Raw genomic sequence first — 11,043 nt, forward strand, 5'->3', positions numbered from 1 at the left:
GCAAAAAAGCAAGGTTTCTTCTACCATCTCTTCCACCCTCGCTAAGATTAACTCCCATATTTCTGAAATGATGAATTTCTCATCTGTGGAATGAACCTATTCAGTGTGGTGACTCATAATAATCTAGATGAGATCTTGAACCCATTAGTCCAAGCTGTGTGAATAACCAGGGGCTAGAGACCTTGTGGAGATGGACACTATAGCTCTGTCTCATTATAAGCCTGGACCTCAAACTGAAGAATATTCACTAACAGCTTAATCCAACCACGAGGAACTAATGGAGGATGGAACTCAGCCTTCAGGGGAACCTGGGTTATTACTCTAGTAGTGAAGCCTGACTGAAGTCCAGAGAAGGGAGGAAACTTTTTTTCTGTCACAACACCTGTCCCAGACACTTCGGCTCCCTGTTTGCAGCTCTGAGGTTTGTGATTGCAACACATACTGAGCTGGGGCAGCTGGTTCCATCCCCTCATTAGCCTTCTTATGAATCTGGTGATTAGTTGGATGGCGATGATGCTCCTGGAGCCCTCAGGCCGGATGATGTATGGCTCTCTGAGGTTGAGTCAGTCCAGATGCTCTGACTTGCTGCTGCTGTTGTTTTTTCTCCAGTGACGTTAGCCTTCCTGGGCCCACGCTACTGCTATCTCCAGAGCTTGCGGTGCTGCTCGGGCACCGGGAGGAGCTTTGTGATGTCCGTTGCCTGAGGTTCTGGGAAATAGATCGATGGAGGTTCCTCATGGAGGAGCTGGCTGCCATGGTGACCACCCAGGGATGACGGATAGCTTGGCTGGCCGTCAGGCGAGTGGCTGGGTCCAAGGGCAGCAGTCGTTGGATGAAGTCCTTGGCCAGGTTTGACACTGAGGGCCAAGGCTGAGGAACAGTAGAAGCAGAGCAGAGTAATTGCCTTCAGTGTTAATATAAGAACACTCACCCCAGAAGATGTCAATTCAACCTACACACACAGACACTGTGATACCCACAGTCCTCCCTGAGCGCTGGCTGGGTATCTACACAAGGCGCCTGCACAGATTCAAAGCCTCTTCAAAGCAGGATGCAAGATTTCATTCTAACAAAGCAATAAAACTGTGATCCCTGTGCTAGGCAGGCCTAACAAGCAGAACTAAACTCAAAGAAAAGCTAAATGTCACTGGGCAAAGGGAAGCAGCAGTCTTGGCTGACAGAATACGAAGCCTGGGAGGTAGGACAGCCCTGCCGTATGTGTGGGATTTGGGCTCATGTTTATTCTTTGCCTGCATTAGCTTCACAATAAAAGCACCACAGATGAGCCTCACTGGGATCCTTTGCTCTCTGTTAATTCAAAAAGCAAATCATTCCCCTTGTCATGACCCAAGCTGACATTCAAGAATGCTTTGAAATCTGCCATGACATCTTTCCAGTGGGAGAGAAGACATCAGAATCATTATCATGATCCAGAATCATTCAATTATTCATCACGGCATTGGTTCTTTGTCATGGAGACAACATTGTGGAGGCCTGCCTCAGGAAATCGATGACCCTTGTGCTTCAGTCTTATTTTTAAATACAATATTACTAGACACTGAATTAGAATGATGTGGCATCAGATTAAAAAGATATAAGACAACTGGTTATGAAGACCGGGCTGTAACACAAGAACCTCTATCAGTGTCAAAAAGCAAAACACGCTCTCTTTCTCTAGATAATGTTTTGTTGGGATTGTTTGAATTTACGTCAGGTAATGATAAGCATAATTCAGAGACTGCTTCCTTATCACTTCTATCTCATTCTCTTGTCCTTAAGATGCAAATTAGACTCCTCAGTGTCTGGCTGAGGAGAAGAAAAGCTAAATACAGTCAAATCTCTATGTGCAAAATGTTCTCATTCTTTGCTCATACTCGCACAGACTAAATCTCACTCTTTAGGGAGGTCTCGCTCTCCATTTTAATCCTGAAATGCATTTCTCTCCCCTTTTTTTGTCTATCGCCGAGTAATGACAATTAATCAAGCATGAAATTGACAATCGCGAGACTGTTGCCGGTGAGAGGAATTCAAAGAAGCGGGGAGTTGCTTATTCTCACGGTGCACTGACTGAAAGAAGTGTGTGCGAGCACAGTAGAGGGTGCATAGCCGCCTGCAGAAAGAGTCATAAAAAATGCTTCTCACTCAAACTTTCTTCTCATTGTGTGTTGTTTCACACCTGAGAGGCAGGCAGAGGGACACTTGGCTTCCTTGGGAAGGAGAGAAAGTGCTTGATTGAGTTCCCATGCCTAACAAGTCTGACATTCCTTTACATCTAGCCCTGGCGGTGATTCAGCGAGGCTCCTTATTACTGTGCCATGAAACACATGTGATAGCAGATGCCTTTTATCCTTGATCTGAAAAGATGGGAACGCCTGAGTTTAGTGCATGCTGGCTATAAGAGATAGATGGTAAAGCCTTCACTAGATGGGGATGATGCAGAAAAAAAAAATCATACAAAAGAGGTAGCAAAAGTTTGCCTACCTCCTGCTATCAACATGATACAGCTAAAGAGTGTTGCTTTCCTGTAACTGAGCCGCCTGCAGAAAGTTTACCTCTTTCCCTTATTTCGAACATTTTTCACGTCAAAATGCACAAAGGCTTTATTGCGTTTGGTGGAAGGGGGAGAGAGAGCAGGTGTTATACATCACTGTTGAGCTAGCCGAGGAGGGAGACAAGTGGATTGCAGATATAGCATAAGCAGTGGAGAAACCTACAGGGCTTGGCTTATTGCGCAACATCTTGTTAGAGTGAATGAGAAGCTAAGCTGACTGTGTTTGCGGCGTGCTACATCTTTACCTGACAGAACCGTAATTGCAACAAGTGATGAAAACGCTAGAAGGGTGAATTACGCTAATGTGATCATGAGGAAATACACTTTTGAGTAATGAACTACTCCATACGAGAGTCCCCGCCTCAGACTTGTCTCAAATCTGATTCACCTAGCATTTCCAAGTTTAAATATCCCTCATCATAATGAGTCCAAATGGGGGAGGTGGCCTGTTGCTAATTTAGGTGAAGGTTGCAGCTAAAACACAGTAATCAAAATATCAATACCAGGAGGCAGGAGAAATTGGGCTGTCATGTACAATACACTGTGGCCAAGTGGAGGCTGGGTTTGTTCACTCAGTGCTCACTAGGGGGCAGAGTGGGCTAACCGTTACACAGGTTGCCCTGCTGCTGAGAGATGCAGATGTTTGGGTTGGGTCAGGAAAGTGTGTCTACAATAACACAGCAGCAGAATGCAGAGGAGGTTACTGTGCTGCTGTCTGGCCTGAACTAACACAAGGATTTTTGTGCTTTACATATACAAAAGGCTGCCATGACAAGAGCGTACACACACACATACACACGTGCACACACACACAGAAATCCACTTATACACTCATGAGATGCCCTGATTCCGTGCGAAGGAAACGCTCCGTCCTATGTGCAGTCCTCTGCTTGTCCCTTCCCTCTTTCTTTTCCCTTCAATCTCTTCCCTCATCTCTCCCCAACTCCCCTCCTCCCCCCTGCAGTTCAGTAAGCGTATCAGTGTGAGTCTGCAGTGCAGGTCTTAGGGGTAGGGGCTGTTGCACCTGTTGGGGGAATGTATGCATGGCGTGTGTTGTTAGTGCAGTGTGGAAAAGGTGGGGGAAGCTCGGGAGACAGAGGGACCTGGCTCGTGGGCAGGTGCCGGAGGCTGTTTGCATTTCTCGGTGAGTCTCACCTCCAGCTTACGGCTGAAACCCCAAGCCCACCCACTCACACACATTTACTGAATCTCCCTATTCTGCTAAACACAAAAATGTTACTGATACCTTTGGAAGATTGATTGTAATTGCAGCCCTTGAGTATTAATTTGCATAGTAGAAAAGAAGAGTAACTTTTAAAATCTGTCCATCTGGAAAAATTATACTACCTGAAGTTGATCCTTTTTCATCAAACATCTTCGCTGAATACTTACAATATTCCTCTGGCAATATTCTGCGGTCTGCTCTTGATGAATAAGTCTCACATATGGTTATATAGCAATTTAACTCATATTCGACATGGTTAGAGTGAGACTAAATAAATAGTTTTATTAGTATTTGGATTTTAATTTGCATCTTGATTTACCAAATGGTTTCGCCTTTCCTATTCCATTTACGAATTATTTATTGGTTCTTGTTATGCCAAATTGTACTAACTCGCCAATTATCTGCACTTTTGAAAAAGAAGAATGTGCGCTGCCTGCAAATTCAGGTGACGTTTATTTTTGGTGGCACAGTGGTTTAGTAGTTGGCAATGTTATTTTACAGCAAAAAAAAGTCCAAGATTTGAGCTGCTTAGCCGGTTTGGCCTTTCTGCAAGGGGTTTGCATGTTCTCTTCCATTTCTGAAAATATGTTTTATTAAATTTTTCAATTACATAAAACTCTGTGTTCCAGGATGCCATTTTTCTACATAATCCAGATGGATAGAATTAATTCAGACTCTATATTGTGAATGTATGTGGGAATGTGTGAATCTCTGTGTGTCAGCCCTGTGAAATGTTGATCCGTCCGTCAGGTTGGGCCGCAGCAGCCCGTGATCCTGACCCATTTCAGTTTTAGTAACATAATCATTTTAAAAGGCTCTCTTGGCACACTGAGTGCGATTTCTCATGTAATCATATAATCGTTATTCTGGCCTATAGGCCTTTTTCACTCAGAGTAGGAAAAGCACAGATGTAAATAAGGCTATTAATGATGGCGGAATTCCATTTAGTGGCTTTGGTTTCAGAGTTCTGGTAGTATGCATGCTTGCTCACACTGTCATGGCTTACTGGGGTAGAACAAAGAGATTGGTAATATTAGGAACACCTGTGCTTTTCCTTCTATGACAAGTTAAAATGTCTGACATCTAATTAAAGTGAGAAGTAACATCTTGAGTTAAAAAAGCATTACTCCTTGGTTATTGCGGGCAAACCTGCATTTTAGGATGTTTTCAACAGTGCTTGTGATTTATTCAAAAATGTTTTATTTTGCGAAGAGAACTTTACTGGATGTGTTTGTGTTGCTGAAAGTACAGTTCTGGTCTCCTCATTACTCCCCATGCTATGAAGGCATCATGTATATTTTCAGGTCTCTGTGTCACTTTGTTCAATTGGCGGACAGCTCATGTGAAATTAAACTCTTCGAGTGAGTTTTAATATGTGAGGGGAATTGCTTAGGCTGTTGAAAGTATTCTCGTTTCAAAGAGAAGCGCTCTTCTGAATGACATGAAGAACCCTTGTGGCAGAGGTCCACATTTTGTGGATACTTGTGAACCTTCATCACACATTACAACATTATTATCACTGTGTGTGTGTGTGTGTGTGTGTGTGTGTGTGTGTGTGTGTGTGTGTGTGTGTCGTGACTCGATCTTTCAGAGAGGGTAGATCCTTAGTCATGATGGAGAATAAGTGTCTTGTCAAGATGGAAATGTGATTGATGCCTGATCCATCGAGCCCTCGACGGCTACTCAGGCATGTATGATGTCTTCATATTGTCATCATGTAAATTTACAGATTGATGCCTTGAGTGCATCTCAGTGGGTGGTAAGATGCTATACGTGTGGTTTTCTGCTTTGTTCCCATGGATTTTTCTTCACCACTGTGGCCTTCATATGAGCTGCGTCGAAAGCCACCAGGGAAGACGTGAAATAAGCCCTTGCATAAACTCTAGAAGGATTTTGCACTATTGTTCAGTTGGTGGTCAGTGTAGCGGTAAACACAGGGATAATAGTGCAGGGCCTATGTAAAGGGAGCCTCTTGTATGCCAAACTAAAATGTCAGACTGCATCCCTGAGAATCGGGCCAGGCTTAAAGCCCAGTGAATAATCCAGCCTTGGGTGTAATCAGCGTGAAAGAACAAGCCCAAACTCACTACTGAGCTTGACAGTATAGGCTGTTAAAAATACCCACTTTAGTTGTATGACAGAGGAAAAGGGTAAAAAAAATTTTTTTTCCCCATTTCGAGGTATTCTCAAAGAGCCATAGCAAGCAGAAACTCGAAACACCACAACAAACTTCCGCATATACATTCTTGTGCTGTACAATGTTGCAGAGGAAGGGATGAAAACTAGGAAAGATTCACCTTGTTATCATGCCTGCACTGCTACATGCTCAGTTGAAAATGTGCTACTTGTACCAGGCAAGGATGGAATAATGTAGCTATTTCTGGTAGTAGCACAAAGCATGCACATCATACACAACAAACCAGATTGTGAGGGAGAGGCAGAATGTCAAAATGAAACGGCAGATGGGAGTTTTATTTAAAACAGTTTGTTGTTTTTTTTTTGAAGCATAGATACTCTCGAAACAGAAATAGTCTTATTCATTGGGTTAAACCCAAGCGAGAACCTCCAGCTATGAAAAGTGAAGCCAATGCGCAAGCGACATTTTTTCTAATGGCCAGCAGGGGTGACTTGCAAAGAGAAGTCAGATTGCATTGGAGTCTGTGACAAAATGAGGCTACTTCTCACTTGATTTATTACCTCAGTAAACACTTTCCAAATGAGTTTCTGGTCTCAGTCACTAGTTTCAAGTCTTCTTCAACACAGCATGATGTTCACTTTGTAAATTGTTCCCATTTAGAGTAAAATAGATGATAAAACAGGGTATGCTTTAGGGCGTGGCTACCTTGTGATTGACAAGTTGCTACCATGGTGACCTGTCAATCAGGCTAGAGACAAATCGTATCCACTGCACTGTGTAAATTTAACTGTCCGTGAACTTGTTTTTGGGTGCTGTTTTTGTGTCTAAGACAATTTCAGTATGTTTTCATTAAAAAATGTCTTGTTCATTGTTCAGGTGTACTAAAAGATACTCTAGGAGTCGGAGTTTTATGCCTGTTTTTTGTTAGCCAAAATTAGCCAATTACCAATTAATATCACAGTTAACGACGGCAACGGCCAAAATACAATGAGGCTTCAAAACGGTATTCCATAAACCAATGAGTGACATCACGGTTGCTATGTCCACTTATTTTATATCCAGTCTATGGTTAAAACACAGCAAATAACTACATCTTTTGTAGTTAAACTGTGCTCCAGAGCTTCTGTTTAGCATCCACAAAACAAAACAAAAAAAACTCCATTTTGACTGCAAGACAGCACAGTGAAAAAAATGCAAAAATGCATCACTAGAAGCAGGGGTCAAGTCTACATTATGCAAAGGCATATGCATTAAGAGAATGACACGTTCCACCTTTTCTATGAGAGAATATTTCAGAGGAACAACTTGAACACTACGCATTTGCTGCTTGGAAACACTGCCCTTCAACATAAAAACACTCTATAAGGACATAGAGAAATGCTTGTGTGAAGACACAAAACAGAAATGCATTATAAAAGACTGAAAGCCAAGTTGTCCCAGATCAGACAAAACAAACAGTAAAATGAAGAGCTTCTATGTAGGCTATAGTATAACAGGTAAAAACTGACTTTGTATTGCTTTTGTATGTAAATTTAATGTTTGCAAGTTAGCCAACTTTAACCCCAAAATACTACGATTCCTTGGTTCTTTCCATTAAGTTGTAGCTGGACCTGCTACCTGCCCTACATGCCTGTGCACCACCACAACCTCCACACCCTTCGTTTCTTGCTACATACAGGGCACACAAACACTGGCATTGGTATTAAATCATTGGGTCCAAAATGCATGTATTTTCAAGGGTTACTGGTATTAAGACGATATTTTGACTCTAGAACTTCATAGTGTACATAACTAAACTCCAATCTGCAACGAAAAAACCCAGTGAACTTACATCTCCGTAGAAACTGTATTTTCCTCTCACAATGGCTCTGTAGAGCACCATGCGACTGTCGTCTTCAAAAGGCATGGATCCACTGAGCACAATGTAGGTGATCACCCCCAGGGCCCACATGTCCACTGCACAGGAATAGGGTTTCCTCTGCAACACCTCAGGGGCCATGTACTCTGGGGTTCCACAGGTGGTCCTGAGGGACCAAGTCCTGTCTGCTCCCCCGTCGCTGCTTCTGTCAGGGCCTAAAACCTCAGACCCTGCGCCACCAAAAGTGGCCAGTCCAAAGTCGGTAACAAGCAGTCTGGAGTCGGCCCCGGGGTGGTAGTACAGAAGATTCTCAGGCTTCAAGTCTCTGTGGGTGATACCTAGGTTGTGCAGGTATTCCACCCCGGCCAGCACCATACGGAGGGCCTGGGTAGCATCCCTCTCTGTGAAATGGCCCCTGCTGACCACACGATCCAAAAGCTCCCCCCCTGTGGCCAGTTCCAGCACCATATAAACCCGCTGCGGAAACTGAAACACCTCAATCAGCTGAATCACATTAGAGTGGCTCACCCGCTGCAGCACCACCAGCTCCGAGGTGCACACCTCACGGCCCTCTGGGGCTTCTACCTCCATCATTTTTATGGCGAAGGGCTGGCGAGTGGCCCTGTGCTCCACACGCACAACACGGCTGAAGCTGCCTCGACCGATCAGAGCCTTGATGTCGTACCTGACAGGGCAGAAGGGGAATTATGACTCATTACAGTATAACTATCTCATGACACACTGTTGCAAAGCACTCAACTTCTTTCACTGCATCAGCAGCTGTGATGTACGGGAAGATATCTGCATGTTGTATAGCCTACTGCTGCAAAGTAGACCAGGCAAATTCAGATATGTGCATATACGATGAATCTGATTTAGATCAATGATGAACAAGGCAATACTTCATATAAGCGGAGACTAATCAGATGTAGAGGGAGGCATGCACTTCTCTTAAAGGCATCAGTTTTCTGGCTTTCATCTGACAAGAACGGGAAAGCAGTTTCAGGTATTACAAGGCCTAAGTCTCTCGAATGAATGTCTACTGTTACTGCTAATAAATTGTATTGCACCAAGGTTGGCTGTGGTAGGTAGAGTAGAATGAGAAAGCTGGTGACATTAAAAGGCTCCCATGAGCACTACGAATACTCTTAATAAGTCATTTCACCTTGTGTTGCATTGTGATCTATTTTTGAATATGTGTTTGAAAACTGGCTGCTCACAGGGTTCTTTCTTTTTTAAAGGGGCAATATGTAGTTTTCAGCGGCCACTAGCGGTGCGGTTTTAAGATTGCAACCACATGCTTGAACCATAGGCTTGAACTCATAATCTGAAACTTTCATACAGAGATCCCTGTGGCAATATATTTATTTGTAATATTTTCATCAGCTTGAGGTTGAACTTATCCATGCTCATTACGATAGCGTTACATTTGCTGTATTTAGCTGTCATGAGACATGGGCGTTGGCTCGCCTGCCTGCTTTTCAGTGACCAACCTTATTTGGCTCAGCAATGTGAGCACAGCTAAATATATTGGATTATTATGAAACGGTTAGTGAGCTAGACTGAATATTATAAATAAACAGTTAGACCGCAGTAAGTAACGTTTCTGTATTGGATGGGTCTTCTAATGTGTTGTTGTCCGTTTTGTTGCAGTATTATATATTATGTGGGTTAAGTTAGTTACAGCAGCAGCTGAGTGTTTGTACCGGAGTATCGGTAAACAACCAAAAATCTGAACGTTATGAAGCAAACAGGTCGGAGCAAATGTGAAGTTAGCTGACTGCCATGCCTGCATCACTATAGGCTAGTATAAACAAATTTAACCACAAAAATAAGCTATGTAAGCTGTGTATCACTGGATTCAAGTACATTCTTAAGAATATTGTCAATATGGGTGTGCAAAAAAGTGGATCTGTATTGAAATTATTTTTACCTTTTTAAGTGTGCTAATATGTAGTGTTCAACACCACATTTGCTACAGCAGTATAGTGTATTTCAAATCTGCTTTTGTGAATTGATATTGTTCTCGAATCCTTATTAATATTTACCTTGCTGTCACACGTGGATCAAACTTATCCTTATACGTGGGAACTTTGTCCTGGTGTCGTCCATCACTGAGCGTCTGCTGTTGGCCGTTTGATGCGGTTTGAAAATTGTTAATGCTGGTGGAAAACCATGGATGTCTTTGCTTCTCCATACGCTTCTTTGGCTCATTATCATCATCTACTTTACTAAAGGCCACAAGTGATTGCACTACACTAACATAGCCCTTGTTGGATGCCCCAGGCAGCACCTTACTGTTCCCGCAGCCCATCACTCAGAAGCATCAGGCCATTGCCATGGGCAGAACAAAAAAATAAATCAGACAGCTGCTGTAGTCTGAATGTAGCCTGGAAATAAGAACACAAACCTACATGACAGCACCTTGTTTCTGCTGGAGCATTCAGGTATGCAGTGAGGTGTTGCTTGAGGAGTGTTTTAAAGCAACTGCAAGCTCCGCCTACCCAGCATATTGGAGGTTGGCAGGTGTGTAAATTCAGCCTCTCACTCACTTATGTGATAGAAGTGTCATGTAAACAGGAACTGTTTGAAGCTATTGTCATTCCTATTACAGTAGATTACCACAATGACCAGAGCCTGAACAAGGACAAGATTTCATTCACACACCAGTGACACTGTAACATATATCCACACATGTATTCCTTTATGGATTTTAAAATGCTGCTTATCAACTTTGCTGGCACCAAAAATTTGCAACCAGTCGTGGAAGCTCTGTTCTCTGGCATGTGGGGGGCAAATGTTGAAACACTTTATGATTAGAGGTATTGAAGCAACAATTGCTATAAAAAAAACACCACCTAACTGTGGGTCAAGTGCCAAAATTCCTGTACTAGATTCCCATAATGCAACTCAATAGTGTCTTGATGACCTCATCAGAGATAAGTATTTTTTAAAGTTGTTTTTTTTGTTAGCTCACTTCGGAGCCATGGACGACATTGTCCAACTGTTCACGGGCTAAATAGTACTCCTAATGAAGATTAAACTCACCTTGTGTAAAATTGGTGGCGTGCCACCAAGATTTATAGTTGATGACCTCTGTACTTAATGCAAGACTTTTACTTGTAGCAGAGCATATGATATCGTATATGTCTTTAACAAACTGGTGGAGTAAAGGGAACTACAACTGCATGTCATTATACAATCCTGTGTTATAAAATGCTAAATAAATATACCTTGTATTTTTAGATTTTGTGGTAAATAATTCTTATACC

General features: G+C 42.7%; 1 protein-coding gene across 1 annotated transcript; it reads right to left on the minus strand.

Moving 5' to 3' along the window:
* Positions 1-528: 528 nt before the first annotated feature.
* Positions 529-10,085, minus strand: LOC123982659 (serine/threonine-protein kinase H1 homolog). Its single transcript, XM_046068392.1, has 3 exons — positions 9,820-10,085; positions 7,745-8,456; positions 529-870 (listed from the first exon to the last, which is right to left on the minus strand). Exons 1-3 carry the CDS (start codon positions 10,083-10,085, stop codon positions 529-531), a joined length of 1,320 nt encoding a protein of 439 aa, XP_045924348.1.
* Positions 10,086-11,043: the final 958 nt, after the last annotated feature.

The sequence above is a fragment of the Micropterus dolomieu genome, linkage group LG01, assembly GCF_021292245.1.
Source record: "Micropterus dolomieu isolate WLL.071019.BEF.003 ecotype Adirondacks linkage group LG01, ASM2129224v1, whole genome shotgun sequence".
Lineage (NCBI taxonomy): Eukaryota > Metazoa > Chordata > Actinopteri > Centrarchiformes > Centrarchidae > Micropterus > Micropterus dolomieu.